General features: G+C 39.4%; 1 protein-coding gene across 2 annotated transcripts in view; it reads left to right on the forward strand.

Annotated features, from left to right (window-relative positions):
* The window catches only part of anxa3a (annexin A3a), a 67,511-nt gene that overhangs the window by 10,814 nt on the left and 35,729 nt on the right, over nucleotides 1-20,968 (forward strand). For both annotated transcript variants that reach the window (XM_072591886.1, XM_072591972.1), the window contains exons 3-7: nucleotides 1,271-1,393; nucleotides 7,278-7,365; nucleotides 13,034-13,128; nucleotides 15,194-15,307; nucleotides 19,512-19,602. In XM_072591886.1, the coding sequence (XP_072447987.1) occupies nucleotides 1,271-1,393; nucleotides 7,278-7,365; nucleotides 13,034-13,128; nucleotides 15,194-15,307; nucleotides 19,512-19,602 (511 nt within the window). The remainder of the gene's footprint in view (nucleotides 1-1,270; nucleotides 1,394-7,277; nucleotides 7,366-13,033; nucleotides 13,129-15,193; nucleotides 15,308-19,511; nucleotides 19,603-20,968) is intronic.

Here is a 20,968-nt window from a genome sequence, read left to right on the forward strand (position 1 = left end):
GCCCCAGCTTCCAAATCTGCCCACCCCCACCTCATCTCAGATTCAGCCCTCCCTCTCTACCTACTCCCTTGACCTGATCTAATCTGTCCATCTTCCTCCCCGCCTATCCGCTCCCCTCCGCTCCACCCCTCCCACTGACCAATCTCAATTACCTCCTACCTACATCCACCTATCACCGTCCCACATACCTTTCCCCCAGTCCCACCCTCCTCCCGTTATTTATTTCTCAGCCACCTTCCCTGCCCCCAATCCTGATGAAGGATTCCCCCCTACCCCCGAAACGGCGTTTCTCCTGCTCTTCTAATGCTGCTTGCCCTGCTGTACCTTTTCCAGCTCCACATTTTATTGACTTTGACTTTCTAGCATCTGCAGTGCTCACTATCTCAAAGCCTGAAATTTCCTCTACTCTACTATTACTAACCAGCCAGGGATCAGCCCTGGTTAATTGAACAGTGCAGAAAAACATGCCCAGAGCAACACCAGGCATACCTAAAAGTTAGACGCCAACCAGATGAAGTTAGAACACAAACAATGGAAGCAACAATGTTTGGACCTAAGTAATCCTATTTACCAACTGAGCAAGTCAAAGCTTGCCACCCTACCACATCCAATTGTGAATGATAGTGGACAATTAAACAACTAACAGGGGAAGGTGACTCCTCAATCATCCCCATCCTCAATGTGATAGGGGAACTCAGCAGGTTACTGCAAAAATTAAGGCTGAAACATTTGCTACCATCGTCAGCCAGAAGTGCTGAGTAGTTGATCCATCTTCACCTCCTCCTGAGGTTCCCAACATCACGTGTCAGTTTTCAGAGGTTTCATTTTACTGTATTTAATACAGTGAAGGCAAAAGGGCCAGACATTCTGGCTGTAGTTCAGAAGATTTGTCCTCCATTTATAAGGAGCACACTTCACTAGAATTATTTCAATAATTCAAAAAGTCCTTTCTGACAGCACTTTAAAAACCTCTCACCTCTCCCATCTATAAGGACAAAGGCTACAGTTGCATGTGAATACTGAAAGTTCCTCTCTGAACCAATGTCGCGGTATCTTGGTACTTTCTCCCTAACAATGTCATGGGTGTACTTGTGCCAATGGACTGCAGCCATTCAAGAATGCCGCATTATTTGGTAAACTTTTGAGGGTTGGGAAGGATGGCTGTTGATTGAGGGCATAAAAGAGGGAGTCGAATCCTTTATAGAATGTATATTGGCTTTAAAAAGTATTTAATTTGCACCTTATTTATCATACTTCTTCTTGCTGACAGTCTACTGGTGGGGCATGTGAGTCCTGGTGGCCGAATGGTGGGTATGCTCCCGTGGGCTGTGGTGGCATTGGTGAGCAACTTGCCCCAGGAAGTGATCTGACTCCAGCTCCCAATGGTGCTTTTGTAAGTCTGTTTCAATCTTTCTTACTCATATAATTTTAGATGCCAAAATTGCACAATATGTTCACCAGCTTAAGAAAGAAAAAAAATTGATGTTTCAAGAAATGATCTTTCATCAAAATATGCTAATTAACAAAGAAAAATTATGAATACCATTCCATATTTGAGTAATAAGGAACTGATGAATAACACCTAAAATAACTGACTGTTTGTTTGTTTCTCTCAGAGTTACAAACATGATCATGGCATGTGTGGAAGGTTTCTCGCGTGTCATGAAAGAATAGCAATTTCCGTTTTTATAGCAAAGAGATATGTCCTAAAGTATCGAACAGGAGCATTATAAAATAAAGTATAATACCAAGCTACAGACTTTGGTGACCAAAATCTGGGTCAAAGAGCTAGATTTTAAGGATTGTGTTCACGGTGCAAAGCCTGGTAGAGAGATGGAGAGACAAAAGGAGAGAATTCCACAATCTCGAGTCTGGACAACTGAAAGCATGTCCCCAGTTGTTAAGCAAATATAGTTGCTAATGCACTAACAGTCTGAATTAAAAGAGGACATAAAACCTGAAGGCTTGTGGGATTGGAAGTGATTATAGAGATAGGATGGGATGAGGCCTTGGATTGATTTGAAAACTCTTGAACAGATTTTTGCTGAGTTTGTTTGCCTTGGGAGCCCATTGAAGTTGTTGACCAGGAACAAATGCCTTATCCTGCATGTCATTAGAGTCAGAGATGTACAGCATGGAAACAGACCCTTCGGTCCAACCCATCCATGCTGACCAGATATCCCAACCCAATCTAGTCCCACCTGCCAGCGCCCGGCCCATATCCCTCCAAACCCTTCCTATTCATATACCCATCCAAATGCCTCTTAAATATTGCAATTGTCCCAGCCTCCACCACTTTCTCTGGCAGCTCATTCCATACATGTGCCACTCTCCCTGTGTGAAAAAGTTGCCCCTTAGATCTCTTTTATATCCCCTGTCACCCTAAATTTTATGCCCTCTAGTTCTGGACTCCCCGACCGCAGGGAAAAGACTTTGTCTAATAATCCTATCCATGCCCCTCATATGTCTTCCAACATTGAGTTCAAACCTATTATGGGTTTCCTCACTTTGCTCCTTATCAAAATTTACAGCATAGCCCTCACCTCTGTTGTTACTGGACTTTATTTAATATTGCTTTGCATTTGACTTTTACATGTATATTATTAATTTATTATTAGAATATTACTATTCTTCTTCAGAACCTTTTGATATTTTGAAGTTTGTGCATTAAAGTGTTGAGTTGTCTAATAATTGAAATTAGGTAATGCAAGTAAAACTGCAAAGTGGGAATTTAGTGTGAAAAATTCAGTCAATGAAAAACGTGTTGGATAAAATTGGCTTTTAGATTTGTTATAAGCTCACTACGCTCGAGATGATGACCAATTTCACTCCTTAATTTGTACATAATTTGAAATATTATATTGCTTTGAATTAAGGGTAGACTGTAAATTGAGTATTGTAATCAGATTTAAATAATTTAAAGGAAAATGATCAAATTTGGTATGTATTTTTATTTTACAGGTGAGCTTGTAATAGACCTTTCACAAGGGAAAAAATCTCTAAGCTCATGGCTAATCAAATTTTTACTTAAGTGAAATGGTTTAAAATAGATTTGAGACTTGCACAGTATTTGAAGTACATTCTAATGTAACTGAGAATTTCTAATAGCTTATCAACAGAGCACTAGCCAATTACTAACAAGAGCCTTGGTTCATGTCATGTCCTGTACAGAATGATATACAGCAACATTTGACAGGTTACATATACTTCAGCTTATGGGGTGAAATTCTTTTTAAGGATATTTGTCTCTTGCTCCCTTTTCCCATTCTTGGTCTCCTTACATCATTTGTGAGTCCTTTGGATGGTAATGGACAGTTCAATGCACTTTAAAAACCAGTTGTGAAGAGACGTGTACAAATGGCCTGGGGCTGATCTCCCTCCAACATGGGGAAGTGCCTGGTTTCTGTTTTGTGCCTCATTGGCAGCTGTTTTAAAATTTGGCATGTAGAAAATTGTTAAAACAACTTCGATCCTATTAACATGATGGTAATAATTTGCGTAGCAAACATTACCCAGCGTATCTTGTGTAGAAATTCATAAAGTTTGACAACATTTCCTGTTGCATCAAATTATCCCCAACATTGCTCTAAGAAAGGAATGTGTGTAGATATTTTTGCAATATTGAATTTCTACACCAATGAAACTACTTTAGGCAAATTTAGGAACATTTTTAAGTTAGGGACTTTCTTTAGTACACATCATTTGAAAACTGCACTATATTTATTCAAACTTTAATCACATCATCAAGATTTTTTTAAGGTAGGAAAGACATTGAGCAGAATCTTACAGTGATCTGAGCCAAATGGGCTATGATAAAATGTGTAGCAGATTCAGACGACAATTGCAGAGAGGCCCATCTCAGCATCAAGATCATTTTGCCCCATTTTTAGTGCTTTTCACAAGTGGCATGCCAAGATTCTCACTAGGCAGCAGCAAGATGCAGGTGATGCTCATTATTGTTTGTTCAATGTTATGTGAATGCCACAACTTAGCTCATTAATGTTCAGCTACCCATCTTACCAAATTTGCCAAAGAAGCTGGATGTCAAGAAAACTCGACAGGGAAGCCAGTGAGTGTACCAAGCAGAATCAGCTTGTTCCTTTCTCCAAACTGCCTCCATGTTGTGTGCAATCAAACTGCAGACCAGGCAAGATCAATGGGCATTTACCAAACACACCCCTCCTCCACAGTATTGGCATCTGGCAGTCAATACTGACCATCCTGGCATTTCTGCTTTGTTCTGACAGTATGCCCTGTAAGCACAGACCTGTATTATATGGCACACCAGCAACTAGCTTTGAAAGGCTACAGCCCAAGGACAATTTGGGATCCAGCTTAGGGACTGAACCAGGCTGCACATTAAGGATAGTCGCTTGCTCTCTTAGCACTTGCTCACTTAGCACCTACCTGCATGCTCACAGCATCCCTTGCCTTGCTTTGTGTTGTTCTGCCAATTACACAAACAGGCAGCTTGTCTTGCTATTCAACAGTGCTCAGTTAAAGGGGTGTACAACCTGCTGTGCTATGTCAATTTTACACCTACTTCATGTACCAGCAGATTATGTGGTAAACACACCAGTTTTGCCGCAAAAAGTAATTATCTTTCAAAGACTTAGGGGAGTAATCCACACTGAAGCCCACGGATGCACCCATCAGTTAGGTACACAAAGTCAAGAGCACCCTCCCGTTCCGGTCCTAAGGATTGGCCACAGTCAGGAATCCAGTCAGTGGGATCTAAGTTAAGGTCCTATGCCTCTGCAGAGCAGGAAGTAGGACAAAGTTAGTCCATTAGCTCCATAGTACGAAGTCTGGGGCAGTAGGATGGTGAGATTTATAGTCATCAATCAGTGGTCTCAGCACATCTTGTCTGGTGGGCTATGGGTCTGTTCAGAGAAAATCAAGAAGTTGGAGCTGGGGTGGCCTTTGCCATGGACATTTGCCTCATCTTTGGGACAAAGGGCAGGAGGCACAGTAAGGGCACAGTATAATTGTGAAGGATCAGGTGGATTTGCAAACAAGAACAGCTGAGTGTAGGTGAAGGTAAGCACGTTTATAGTGGGATTTGGGGAAACCTGTGGGGTTAATGGGATGGACTACCAGGAAGGGGATGTGGATATTTGGGGGATCACTAACATGGTTAGGCTAAGTCTGGACGCAGCTTGAAGAGGAGTATTTGGTGTTTCCAGCCCTCATCATAGAATCTGCACAATGGGGAAGAAAATGGCTGCGAACAAACTTGAAGTGGGAAGGGTGGTAAATGAGGAACCTGTAAGTAAGGAAGCTGCAGCAAACACCACTCCAAGGGACTTTAAAGGTCACATGTCTATGAAATGTACAGCACACAAGCTCCTATTCACTGGCTACTCTTCAGCATTGGCCCTCTCTGTATGTTACAGATCTCTGGCACAGCCACTGCTAGACAAAGATATCACCAGGAACCAATGCCGTATGTAGGGATAGGGAGGGAGAAACGTTTTTCAGGGAGTGGAGAATTCTACCCTTGCTCCTGTATTTTGCACCAACTCATTTGCCCATCACCAAATGTAAGATCTGCCATGACCCAACACAATTGGGCAATGTATTGAAAGTTTGATTTCGAAAATATATTATTTTAAAAATCCTTCTAATTGTTTTGCTTGAAGAGAACTAACCTGGTGCAGTTTGATGTGAAAACAATTTATCACAAAATGAAAGCAATTTTAATCAGAGGGATACAGATCCTTAGGATACAGGCGACAGGTTTAGATAGAGGACCTGGATTGGCACAGGCTTGGAGGGCCAAAGGACCTGTTCCTGTGCTGTAATTTTCTTTGATCTTTGTTCTTAATCAGTGTCATCCACAACCTTGAGTATTGCAAGCATTGGAAAATGACATTTAATAAAAACTATCTAGGTCCTTTTCTCTAATTGCAGGTGGCTATAGTAGTCAGCAGGAAAGAAAAGTATACTTGGAAATGGACATGCTGGTACTCAATTCTAAGTATAAAAGACTAGTCAGATTAGTGAGTCTCATCTTCCAGTTTCACTAGTTTTTCCTTCTGTGAGATTGCTTAAAGTATCTAAAGCTTGACCCTCACAAAAAAGTTAAATGTAACAGTCAACTTGAAGACCTCCTAATAACTACAATTAGTAGAAACTCATAATGCTGATTAGTTTGACCTAGAGGTAAGGCCAGTGTTGTGGGCAACACTAGTTTCTCACATGGTGTTTTTAAAACAGCCAAAAAGGGCTGCAGAAACCTGATTTGGATATATTTGGGCTTGAATTTCTGGAATACTTTGCTTTGGATTGGCCAATTTTGATTACATTCCGCTGAGTAAAACAGCACAACTTAGTGGAAAACTCATGGCCACACTTCTATCTTTTACCCAAATTACAAATGAATGTAAGCGGAAGAAGGTCCATTCAGTAGATGACTTGTGCTCTCACTCTCTCTACTTTGAACATAACCAAACCTGATTTGATTTGATTTATTGTTGTCACATGTACCAAGGTACAGTGAAAAGTAATGTTTTGGTTGCTTTACGGGCAGATTGTATCATACAAAAGTGCATCAGGTAGCAGAACAGAATGCAGAATACAGTATTACAGCTGTAGATAAAATACAGAGAGAGAGAGATGAACATTAACATTTGAGAGGTCTTTACAAAGTCTAATAACAGTGGGGAAGAAGCTGCTCTTGAATCTGTTCGTATGTGTAGTCAAACTTTTATATCTTCTGCCCAATGAAAGAGAGTATAACTGGGATGGGAAGGGTCTTTGATTATGTTGGTTGCTTTCCCGAGACAGTGGGAAGTATAGATGGAATCAGTGGATGGAAGGCTGGTTTGCGAGCTGTGTTCGACTCTCTGTAGTGTTTTTGAGATCTTGGGAAGAGCAGTTGCCATACCACACTGTAATGCATCCAGATAGGGTGCAGCCTATGGTGCATCTATAAAAGGGTCTTTGTGGACATGCCAAATTTTCTTAGACTCCTGAGGCAGTAGATTTATTGTTGTGTATTCTTGACCATCACATCAATGAGGCTGGACTAGGGCAGATTGTTGGTGATCACCACCACTTGTCATGAATGCCAGAAGATAACTGAATATGATATAAGACCATAAGACATAGGAGCGGAAGTAAGGCCATTCGGCCCATCGAGTCTACTCCGCCATTCAATCATGGCTGATGGGCATTTCAACTCCACTTACCCGCATTCTCCCCGTAGCCCTTAATTCAAATGATATGCAAACGTTATTTAAAATATACTTTTATATTCATTAAAATCTAAATAGGTTGGGAGCCGTGGAACCGTGAAAGATTGCACATGCTTCAATGTCGGCAGGGACGTTGATAATCTTCGCAAGGCGATAGTAGGACTAGGTAGGCATATGTTAACTCTGAATTTGCGCATTAAAGTATAGCTCGAATCATTTCTGTATCAAACTTCTAATTGTAATTATTTGTCCCAGTTATTTTGGCAAAGACAATATTTAGCGTGCTTATTAATACTTTTATTTTATACAGTTAGTTCTTGTTCAATATGAATAAGTGAAGTTATTCATTAAGTCCACAAACTGAATATTACGAAACCATATCTGTCTAGGTAAATCTTCATGAAAGTAATGTTAAATCTTTAATCTCTTGTAAAAGATGGAAAAGTGTAATGTTCCGACACATGAAATGGTTAAGGTGAAAGGTTAAGGATAAGATAGATGCATTTGAGAGAAAGCTAGAAAACCATATTAGGAACAAAGATATAGAAGAATATGTTATTAGGATGGTGTGTGATATAGTAATTTTGGTGGACGTTCAAGTGGAACATAAACACTAGCAGGACCCTATTTACCAACCTCTCAGAAAAAGAACCGCAAGTGATATCACCCACCACAACAGACCAAGGCACATAAATAGAAAGTGGGACAGTACACCAGCACTTCAACGGAGGTTCACTGATAATGTTACCTAGCATGGTGACGAAACATTGGAGAACAAACCTTCCAGTTCAGCGAGCAAACTTACAACCTGAACCGCAACCTGAGCTTCAAATCTTCACAAAAATTGCAAATACCATAAGGGTGCAATAGGCTCAAACTAGTCCTTAGATGGGAAACCAATGCAATCTGACTGAGTGCCACCCGTGAACAATTGTGCTTTCTACATGAGTGCCTCAGAAAACTGGTATTACCATGATGTGTCAAATACAAACCACCTCTCAACACCCCATAAGCCAGAAGAACAGCAGAACAGAATGGCTGCAGAATGTTAAGAGAAATGACAAATGATGCTCACAACTGATTCCACAAATACGATTGGGTAATTTTGCGCCAAACAACTCTGTACACCAACGTGACTGACCAGGAATGGACAAGTGTACTAGAACCTACCATCAACACTAAATAACAGGGGGCCAAGACATTGAAAAGACTAGCCCGATAAGAAAAACTGGACAAGCTCACACAGCAATATCACAGACAATTCAGAGGCTTGGATAAAGAATCTATTGAACCAACCACTCTCAGATACGGAAAAGGTCGTCCTAGTACGAGGGATGAACTTCAACCACAGGGACGCAGACAAAAAGAACTTCCTAGCAGCATTGGAATCAACCATGAAAGGCAATGTACTTACTGAAGAAATCCAGCAGGCCATCAGACAGACAGTCATACCAACACTAAGCAGAAAGATAGAAGGGAACACCCTCAACACACAGGAAAGGAAAGCCTTGGAAGTACTTAGAAAAAAACAGAAATATTGTAATCCTACTGACAGACAAAGGGCGCATGACTATCATCTTGAACAGAAAATAATACATTGAAATAGCAAACACACTACTCACAGATACCGACACCTTCCAACAGGTAGCGATGGATCTGACTCTACAACTACAATCATATTAAAGTAACACTCAGGAAAATCCACAAGACAGGTGAAATGAACAAAACAGACTTCCAAAGAATGAAACCTGAAGGATCCAACCCACTCCATTTCTACGGATTACCAAAGCTACACAAACCAAAGACCCCCTTTAGATCCATAGTCTCACTTCCTGGCACTCCAACATACAGACTAGCAAAGGATCTTCACCGTAAACTGAAATACCCAGTAGAAAACTCACATCACTCCATCCACTCCACCCAGGAGTTCCTGAACATCATCAAAGACACCAAGGTAGAGGACAACAAGGTCGTGGTTTCCTTCGATGTGATGGCCCTATTCACATCAGTAAACATCACCCTGGCCGAAGAAACATTGGCCTCACTACTAGATGAACCAAGGATACAAACACTAGTCAACACCAGCATCCTCAAACTAGTAGACCTGTGCCTCACTACCCACTTTACCTTCAATGACAAGACCTACAAACAAATCAATGGAACACTCATGGGATCACCAATTTCAGGCAGAAGCAGTTATGCAGAGGTTGGAACAGCCCTCCTCATGGTCCAGCCCAAGCTTTAGATCCACTATGTGGATGACACCTTTGTCAACATGAAATGGAACAAATTAGAAGAGTCCCACACCACAAACACATAAACAACATCCTTAACTGGTATAAAGTTGACCAAAGAGGAAGAGAACAACAACAGACTCTCCTTCCTAGATATCATAGTAAAACGAAAAGCCAATGGTGAACTGCAGACCAGCGTCTACAGGAAAGTGACATACACAGACCAGATACTCAACTACAGGAGTAATCATCCCAACCCACACAAATGGAGCTGCATCAGGACATTATTTAAATGAGCCACGGCACAGTGCAACAGCCAAGAACTATGAGATGCTGAAGAAAAACAGCTGCCTGATAAGCACAGTCCACCAATTCTTTCACAACAAACCTAAACAAGAAGACACAACATGCCCAGAGACTCTACCCACCTTACCATACATTAAAGACATCTTAGAGATGACGACTAAACTACTCCAGCCCTTGGCATCATGATAGCCCATGAATCTACCAATACACTTAAACAACTCTTGATGAATCTAAAGAACCTTTACCAACAACCAGCAGAACAAATGTCATATACAAAATAGCCTGGAAGGGCTGCAACAAGCATTACATTGGACAAACTGGTAGGAAACTAGCCACCAGGATACACGAGCATCAACTAGCCACCAAATGACATGGCCAACTATTATTAGTATCCTTACACACAGACAATCAGGGTCACCACTTCGACTGGGACAATATATCCATCCTGGGACAGGCTAAACAAAGGCACGCATGGAATTCCTAGAGGCCTGGCATTCAAACTGGAACTCCATTAACAAACACATTGATTTGGACCCCATTTACCAACCCCTCAGAAACAGAACCAGAAGTAATATCACCCACACAACAGACCAAGAACATAAATTAAAAGTGGGATAGTACACCAGCGTTTCAATGGAGGCTCACTGATGCTGTTACCTAGCATGGTGACGAAACATCTGAAAACACATTTCCAGCTTAGCGAGCAAACTTACAACCTTGACACAACCTGAGTTACAAATCTTCACAAAAATCGCAATGAGAAGAAAGTTCCAAACAGCACCAATATGGAAATCCCACATTAACAGTGAAGTAGAGCAAAATACATTTCTAAGACCATTGACTCTGCTTTTGTGCAGCATGAGCTTTCTGACTGGAATCTATTGGGACTCCCTTTGAGAATGGTTGCACCCCCGTATTGGCAGTCAGAGTTAATAAACACACTGACAACTCAAGTTTGTGATGGATCAACCTACATGTTGATCACCATCAGAACTGACTATCTGAAGGGTTTTGGTTTGCACTACTATTATTACTACCTGCTTTACTGTAATCAAATTTTAAAAATTAGTTTTATAATCAATAGGAAATACCAATAAGAATCTTGAAATGTTTCCAGAGCTTTAGCCAGATTTGAAAGATCAAAATTAAAATCAAGCGGGAAGATTACAACTGCTTAAGATTTCATTTGTGACTTGAGCTGATCTGTTTCAGATGAGACAATTAAAATTGAACAATCTATTAAGCCAGAAAAGGAATGCTGAGTTTTTCCTGGAGGCATCACAAGAGCTGTGTAAATAAGATACCTTACCTGTAGGCAGCTGTGGATGTCATTTGAGGGGCTCTAACATTCCAGAGCAGTTTGGAACTACTGTGAATTTGAAAAGTTTCAACAATTACAGAAATAAAGACAAAGTCAGTAGCTTTCAGTGTCAAAGATGCATATGTCTAAAAGCTATGCCCAAGCTTCAACCAGAATTCTGAACAAATTTTGCAGTTAAGATTTAACAAGCAATTACAAGTCTTTATTCTTAATTATCTAAAATACTGTTAGTTCTGCTTTTACCTACAACTTGCTTTAGCAAAATTACTATGATGTTACCAGATGTTATTACTAGACGTGTAGATCCAAGTCGATATCCTGGTTTGATAGGTCATCTCTTCTTTTGTTTAGGTTTTAATGAAATGGTCTTTCACTGAAACATAGGCACACAGTGTTGCAGAATTTTGCTTTAACAACAAAACAGAAGCTACTATGAAGTGAACAAAGACAAAATACAATAATTAATCTATTTATCTATAATACAAACTCATGGGTTTTAAACATTGCATTTTAACAGAAGTGTAATCCCATTAATCCCAAAATATTCCTTTATAAATTGAGAAGAAAAGAAAATTTTTGTACAATACCCAAAAGACCCCTCTTGATACAGTACTCAAAACACTGCTTGTGTAACGCCTTTGCAGGTTTAGATCACTTGTAATTTCAATCTTATACAGTTTCACTTTAAAGGCTTTTTCCTGGAGCTATCATACATTTTCTTCAATATATTCAGCTTTGTAACACCTTCAGGTTTTATCCCAAAACCTCTCATCTGGCACTAACACTAACATTTCACCCCATATTAATCTAATTTATTAAATCTATCATTTTCAGGAGCACTGCTGCATACAGCCATCCTGTACCAAGGTCTTCCCATTACTCAAAATTAAAAATAAAATTAACATTCTCTTTCCCTCAGCTTCAGGCATTTCTATTCAACTTAAAAGAAAACAATTTCTAGAATTCCCACTAAACCTTTGAGGTACCATGCTGGCCACAAACAATCTAAAACAAACACAGGGAAACTTCACCAGTTTCCTCTTTTCCCCTCCCCCCACCTTACCCAAGTTCCAGCCTTCCAGCTCAGCACTGTCCCCATGACCTGTCCACCTGCCTATCTTCCTTTTCACCTATCCATTCCACCCTCCTCTCTGACCTATCACCTTCATCCCCATCCGCATCCACCTATTGTACTCTGTGCTACTTTCTTCCCACCCTCACCGCCCCCGTCCCCCCCCCCCCCCCCCGTCCCCCCCCCCATCCCCCCCACCTCATTTATCTCTCCACCCTGCAGGTTCCCTGCCTCTATTCCTGATGAAGGGCTTTTACCCAAAACGTCAATTTTCCTGCTCCTTAGATGCTGCCTGACCTGCTATGCTTTTCCAGCACTCTACTCCAGACTCGGGTTTCCAGCATCTGCAGTCCTCATTTTTACCTAAAACAAACACAGTCCATCAGTGCACAAAATTCATTCACTCTACAGCAAGGTTTCAAAAACAGTTCTATTAAAAGAAATCCCCATGGTTATAGAAAACTTACATCTAAATTCTTAACTTCAGACACCCAAAGAAAACCTGCCAGTTACAAACTCAAACCATAAATCTAAGCATACAACAACTAACATGAAAAATCATACATATAAAACCCATAGTGTTTATGTTACCGTATTTATATTTAACAGCAAGATATCCCACTATCATAATCCAAGAGTCTTCCTGTAACATGTTCCTCATGTCCAGGAAGGGGAAATTGGGTACTTTTTGTACTTGTATAATCTCCCAGCAAAAATAGGGTTTTTCCATTGGAAGTTACTGACTTAGTTGTTGCTTGGCAGGGGATTTTGTCTTGCTTTGTCACTAATTTTCATAGCAATATACACATAAATATTTTGGGATGTTCATGCATCATATGTTCCTAACTCCTACCTAGACACCTTAATGAGAAGCTGATTTTCATTTTAAATCTAATTCTAGGAACCAATGAACAAGCAATTATTGAAATTCTGACACACAGAAGCAACTGGCAACGTCAACAAATTTGCAAAGAATACAAGGGAACCTGTGGACGTGTGCGTACCAGACTGTTAAGATAGTCAATCAAGGGCTATTAGTTTTGACTCTGTGACATTGATGTTTTGATTTGACTATAATGCATGCAGTTAGATTTCTTGCTTTCCTTATTGCTCAAATTATGATAAGTCACAATAGATAAAGCTTTCCAAAAGGGTTTTTTTCTCCCTTTCTTTACATAACCCTTTCCACCACCTACATCTCTATCATTTCAAATCTACTATACTACTGAGAAGTCGGATATCCACAATGGCAATATATTGGTTGTCCTATTTTGCTGTCATTATCTCAGTTATTATTGATAATTATCAGATTTTCTCTTGGGATATATTTATAATTGTGTAAGATTAGGTGCTCAGCACTAATAGTGGATTACAAATATGAGTCAATATTCCATGTTAATTGTAAAATACTGCACCTTCACATTGACTGAAAGATACAAACTATTTGTGGATTTGTTCTTTTTCTCACTACAGATATATTGATAAACAAAATACTTACCTATTTAAACACTGACGTGCTTACTTCAAACAATTCAGAATTCGGTTGTCTGGGTAAAGCATAAAAACAAACAACTGCTGATGCTGGAAATTAGAAACAACAGAAATTTCAGGGAAAACATAGCAGGTCTGGTAGCTTCTTTGGAGAGAAAGCAAAGTTATAATTTTGGGTCCAGAAGGGTTACTGGACCTGAAACGTTAATTCTGCTTTCTTTTCACAGATGTTGCCAGACCTGCCGAATTTCTCCAGGAATTTCTGTTGTTATGTCTGAGTAAAGATTTTCTGCCCAAAATCTCCTTCCGGGGAATCCTGGAAAACTTAAATGTGGTAATTATCACTAACGAGGAATTAAAACAAATACAATCCTGTTAGAATAAACAGTGTGTAATTACTAGTTCCCAAAGGACTCACAGACAACGATATGTCCTACTCTTATTTTTGAAATATTTAACAATAGGAATCTAATAGTAGGAATGTTATTGGAAATTGCTATTAAATAAATCTTGTGTTAACAAGTAGAATGTTGTTAAAAGAGTGCATACATTAAACTGTTGATTGGGTGATTTATGTTCTGATTAGTGTCAAAAGCATCAAATACTATGATCGTAATTTATAACTTCCCCTCTTGTTATGCAACTGAACAAAACCATTATGACTGGTATAAACCAGCAGTGGAGTGGCACAAGAACAAGCCTGTAATGGTGGCCATTACACTTTTACATTATTACTACTCAATCTGTTCGAACTAAAGAGTAAATTAAAACAAGTTTTTTTTTCTATTCTTATCGTATCAGCAAGACACCATCTTAAATAAATTACTGGAGGATTTTGTTTATGAAGAGACCAAGTATAATATAATGTAATTAATTGACAGACTCATTAATTAAACCCTTGAGTGTGTGAACACTTTATAATTGAAGAGCAGATAAGAGGAGGTTCTTCTGTCATGGACTAAAGAAAAGCTAACTTAATTAAAATGTCAGCATGGTCAGTGATGCCACCTGTGCCTTAGTGTCAGAAGTTTACATTTTCAAATCCCATCTACAACCAGAGCCATGAGACAGATTTTTAAATACATTTTCATTGAGTATTGTATTGTTACCTCAGCATAAAACCTGTGTTGTGAATTGACAAGCTGCCAAAGTAAGTGCCTGATTTTAATTTCCAGTAATTTGTCTTTCAAATTTTATGATCATGTAAATGTAAAAGACCTTTGAAAAATAGGGATTTTTTTCTGTTGTTCTAACCAACCTTCATTCCTCAAACTATACCACTTGAGTTGATTAACTAGTTCCTATTTTATTGCTGTCAGTGAGACAGATTGTGTGCTGTCACTTCCCTGCAATTCAAGAACGACTATACTTAAAACTGATTAAATGTACAGTGCTTTAGGATTTAGATGTATTGAGGATATAATTGATACTACATAAATATCAGATTGAACAGCAGGGCATTTCAGAGATTATGGTGCAGGGTACCAGAATAAGTAATTGCTAAACAATTTCAGAAAAAAAAACCTATTGTTATAACATTTTATTTGGCTAGTCTGCTTTTCTATTTCAGGAGCTAATAGATGATCTAAAAGGTGACCTTTCTGGTGACTTTAAGCATGTGATCACTGCTCTGGTGCTGCCACCAGCACTATTTGATGCACAGGAGCTAGAAAGAGCAATGCGGGTGAGCTTGATTTTCTGTCACTTTCCGGCTTGTCCATTTCTATAAATTGGGAAATAGGTTATTTGCTTATCAACAATTGCACAACTTCTTTTTACATAAATTCCATACATCACGTCTTGTCTGTACTTCATATTGTAGGCTTTGGAAAGAGTGAAATGCAATAATTTCTGAAGTTTTCCAGATGTCCAATTTGATCCTGTTCAATTTCAACACTTACATTTGTTCAGATTATAGGTGAATTAACAGCTTGTAACAGCATATTGCTCCTTTAGTAAATGTTTTGTACCCCAACATAAAATATGCTATAGTCATGAACCAGTACCTCAGTGTGGTAATTGAATGAATGAGAGGCTTCTAATCATGGTCAGTGGAACTTGGAGGCCTGATTCCAGGAGACAGCAAAGTTGGGAAATGCCTCCTTGCTAAAGTGTGAGTAATGATGTTGAAGCTTCTTGAATATGGCCGATAACGAGAACTCTATGAATGGCCTTGGGTACAAGAAAGGTCTGCTGAGCTGTGATCTGATGGTTCACCATAGTAATCATTACTCCTCTTTCTCCTATAGTCAAGAGGAATTTCCAAAGGAAAGCTTTGCATTGAAAACTGTTTCCAATCAGAGACCAACATACTGAATATTGGCTGAATAGTAGGGATTTAAAAAATGAATGAAACCAATCAAAAAGCAGCAAAATAAGTGACTTGCAATAGCACAGGATATTATAGATCAGGGACTTAAATTCTGGACACCTGGAAATCTGTTTGCATATTTTTTAACCTGAGGATCTGGTTCCCAAATGAATTAAAAACGAAACCATGGGGAAGTCAATTAAAATGTACACAATTTTTCAGTCCTTTAATGAAGTATATGCACTTCAGCAGTCTCAGTTCAGTCGGATAATATTAGCAACAGCATCCCAGAATTTCAATTCAGTGCTGCACATCCCTCTTATCAAGTCTTTTGTGTAAGGAGTGAAGTGGGTAGACTCATCTTCCATCAGTCAGTTTGGGCTGAATTTTAAACTTGCCACTCTTTCACAGCAGGGTTGACCAGTAGTGTTTTGGAAACAGTGAAATTCAAATATCAGGGTTGTCAGCAAGTTTTCTAATTCAGCCATGGCATTTGTGTCTGACTTCTGAGTTTCTCAACCAGTTGTAGATGAAAGTGTAGTGATAACCCACTGATACAGTTAATGCTGCACGATATAATAACCTCTGTAATGCTGAGAAAAGAAGTAGATAGAGCCAGACATTTTATGAATGGAAGATCAACAACAGAAGGTTGTGTTGTATATAGATAATGGGTTAATATTAGTGACTGCATAAAGCTTCATCCAATTAGATGAGGTCACTCTGGCTAGGGTAGAGATAAGGCAGAACATCTTATGATCATTTAGAGAATAGACCCGTAACAATGGGTCTTCTCATAGTCTTCTAAAAAGAACTTTTAATCAATCTCTTTGGACATGTTATGACATGCCTTTGGGGCAGGTGGGATTTGAACCTGGCCTATCTGGCCCAGAGCTAGGGACATGACAATTGCACTACTAGACTCATCGCTTCAAGGTCTTAGTATCAATGTCTAACAAACAAATATAATTTGCTTCTCTGGTATCATGCAATAACATTCATTTTATTAAGACAAGAGCCTCTTCCTGTTAAGGCTCAACAGTGGCTAATCCTCTACTACTGTAAGCCAATCAGACATTTAGACCTAGTCAAATGAAAGAGAATTGGTGGCTGTACTCTTCTGGCACAAGTTGCATCTTAGTTCTCTAATGCATTCTTGACATTTTGAATGATCATTCCTGAGCTCACCTGGCTTCAGTTGTATCTACCTTAAGTGTCATTGGTAGGGCTTCATTCATACCCTTAGAATTTAGCCCTTGTCTTCAATGTCCCTTCTGTTGAGTCTGCTAGGCTGTGCAAATAGATTAGATTAGATTACTTACAGTGTGGAAACAGGCCCTTCGGCCCAACAAGTCCACACCGCCCCGCCGAAGCGTAACCCACCCATACCCCTACATCTACATCTACTCCTTACCTAACACTATGGGCAATTTAGCATGGCCAGTTCACCTGACCTGCACATCTTTGGACTGTGGGAGGAAACCGGAGCACCCGGAGAAAACCCACGCAGACACGGGGAGAACGTGCAAACTCCACACAGTCAGTCGCCTGAGGCGGGAATTGAACCCGGGTCTCCGGCGCTGTGAGGCAGCAGTGCTAACCACTGCCAGTTATTGGAGAATTATTGATTCAGGATGAAGGCATCATGGGGATTCCCTGTTTATCTCTCACAGATGTGTATGATTTTGTTTTTGGCTGGTTTCATTCTTAATGCTGAAACTCAATAGAGTGGAATCCATTTGACTGATGTATCTTGCTGGTTGATATAAGGGTGATTGTGTTGGTAAATGTGTGCAGTCAATGGCTGCATGATCTATGGAAATCCAGCAAGGGGAACAAATCCCTGGGCCCTCTTATTCAGAGTGGCCTCAATAGTAACAAAGTACAGACAAGTATTAGTGCTCCCAAACAATGTTAGCCACTTGGAAGACACACATGTGCTCAGCAAATTGTGAAGTCCTGCACAATAACAAGCAGATCACTGGAAAGTGCAAGAGGCGAAAAAGAAATCCAGAGCTATTGAAATCTTGAACCTCACTGCCCCCTCCTGTCTACTTGGCAGGAGGGGGCAGCAGTAATTTACTTTGATAATGTTCTGTTGGGTAAGGGAAATGGTTCAAGGTAGGGAAAAGATGTTGCGGTATGGTACAGCTCCACCATCATTCAATTGAATTTTAGAGGTTGAATAACCTGCCCATATTTCTTTGAACAGTTGAAGTGAACAATAGGAGGTGTCAACGGTTCACATTTCCAGCAAATCATGAAAAACTCTTGAGCTGAAAGTGTAGGGGCAAGTCTAACTCATGTAAAATCCTGTCAGATGCCCTGTTACTGTAAAATTTGACACATCATTGTTCTTAAATTGACCTAGGTAGTGAATGAGTCAATGTGCTGTGAAAGGAAGTGCTTTACCATTATCAAAGGCATAATAACAGACATACTGTGACTAAGCAAATGGGAACATTTCTTCAAGGAAGAGTATTGCTTTTAAAGAGAGCAATTCATGTTTAAAATGGAAGCAAACAGGAACAGAATCGTTGTGAGATATGTATGGAAGTGTGTATACATCAAAGAAAGTTGATCAGGATTTTTGCATATTATTTAGATGCATCAACATATTGGAATCTAGAATTAAAGAAAATATGGCAGATTTTCCTATTCCTGGATAAACTGGAACACATATTTAAGCTGAAGACACTCTCCACTAAGATCTTTGGTAGTACCAGCATGCTAAATTAGAACAATTAGATTATGATTGATAGATTAAAGCTGTTTAAAAATGATCAGTCATTAAACTGAACAGCCTTGAACCATCAACACCAGCAGAACTAAATCCAATCTTCGTGGCTTGGAATGTCAAACTGACAGACTGAAGTATATGGAGCATGCAACTCTGTTTGCATTTTCTCTTATTCACTTGATTGAGACAGTGCAAAATGCAGAGGAATAAGAGCAAGTAAATGTGTCTCCGTACCCTCTCTGCTAATACTATATCTGTCTTCATATTGTCTGCATTCGCCAGCCTGGACTCCAGCTCAAATGTGTTTGCTGCATATTTCTTTTAGTTTTATAGCAAATGTGTAGCATTGTCCAATCTTATCTGAACACATCAAATACATTAAGGATATATCAGAAGTGAAGGCACAATGTGCGAGCATATTTAAACTCATTAGTCATTCCTGCTCCAATGACCTATAATTATTTTAACGAACCTGCTTAGACAGACATCGGGGGAAGGTAGGACTGAAACCCGGGCCTTCTGGTTCTGGGTAGGAACCCTACCACTACGGCAAAAGAGCCTCCAATGCTCTTTAAATTTAGTTTAGTTATTTAGCGCACTTGAATTTCAGTTGTTGTAAAAATAAAAAGGGAATGATGTTGCTGAAGAGAAGAGTGAAATAACAGTAGGATTACTGCTCTACTCTGTTTTCCAGCAGTAGATTATTTAGAAGTAGAAAATTCAGCTTGAGAACATTCAGAGAATAGTGTCAATGGGGAAAGAGCATTCAGTAATAAACATTATTTTTAATTTAGCTTTGCTTTTGTTCCGAAATTTTCTTTAATTTGATTTCTTTAGGGACCTGGTACAAATGAAAGTGTGCTGATCGAAATTCTTGCTACAAGAAGCAACCAGCAAATAAAAGAAATAAAGGAAGCTTACCGTTCAGGTACACGTAATTTTTATTGCACGTATTTCATTATGTCCAGAGACTACAAGAAAACTGCTTTCTGACATGCTTGCTAAATTCATTTCTTTAAAAAATGGATTCAGGGCTGGTAGTTTTTTTTTGCTTAACTTGCTTGTTGGAAAATGTGCTGGAATAACATGGGTGGATCTGGTTTATTTAAGGTTATTTGCTAACATCTTCAAAGTCATCAGTTTGTTTAAAAATTAGCCTGAGAATAGACTATTCAATCTAAAAACAGTATTACAAGGTTTTTGTTTACTTCAGGAGCTTCAGAAGGTGCACTTTATAGATCAGCAGGCAAAACGGATGATTTGCAAAACTTCAGGATCATTAACAACAAACTTTGCCCTCTAAACTAAGATAGGAATAAAGATAAGCTGTTCAGCTCTTTTCTCCATTTTGGAATGCATTCAAAGGGATCATGGTTAATATGTAGTATAACTACATAGTTGCCTGTGCCCCTTATTGTTATGAGGACTTCCAAGCCTTTTTTGAAGAGTACATTGCAACTAGAATGCTTTGATGAACATTTGTTGCTTGCCACAAAACTTTAGTATCCACTGTAAACTGTTGTCCTCGTTCTGAGTGCTCTACTTTACATGCATGTCTAAGTATGCCTTTGCAAAAACTAAAAACCTACATATCTAAGAGGTTATTTTAATCAACGTGTGCAGACATGTTATTACACACCCCTGGAACAGGTGGAATTTGAACCTATGCCTCTACACTGTGAGATAAGAGTCCAAACTAACTTTACAAGTGTAAGTATTTTTAACCATCCTGTATTATAACACAAACCTGCAGCAGGTGAGATTTGAACCTGGACTTCTTGGCAGAAAGGCATGGGCACTATCCCTATACCACAAACATCCTCCTTCTACATCAGAGTAGATATTTTCTAATCAACCTGTTCAGGGATATTATGACAGACCTTTGGAACAGGTGAGTCTTGAGTCTGGGCTTTCTGGTTCAGATATACCAGTGCACCACAAAGACCACTGTACCACAAGGACTCTTTAAATTCTGGATGTCTTTCATCAACCTGTTCAGTTGGGTTATGACACACCTATGGAGCAGGTGGGACTTAAACCCAACCCTTTTGGATCAGAGATAAAGACATTACCACAAAACACATAGTTACCTTAATACTTTTCACTGCTCGGTATTTCACTTGAGAAGTCCCCTCTTTTTATGAGTGTTTCCCATCTATCCTGAAAAGCCTGGCTCAAATTCTTAGCTTGTGACATCCCTAACTCCATCCCTAGGTTAAAAAATTGATTTCTTTATGGGATGTGTGTATTTTGATGCATCGTGCACTTATTGCACACCCCTAATTGCCTTTGAG

The sequence above is a fragment of the Chiloscyllium punctatum genome, chromosome 1, assembly GCF_047496795.1.
Source record: "Chiloscyllium punctatum isolate Juve2018m chromosome 1, sChiPun1.3, whole genome shotgun sequence".
Taxonomy (NCBI): domain Eukaryota; kingdom Metazoa; phylum Chordata; class Chondrichthyes; order Orectolobiformes; family Hemiscylliidae; genus Chiloscyllium; species Chiloscyllium punctatum.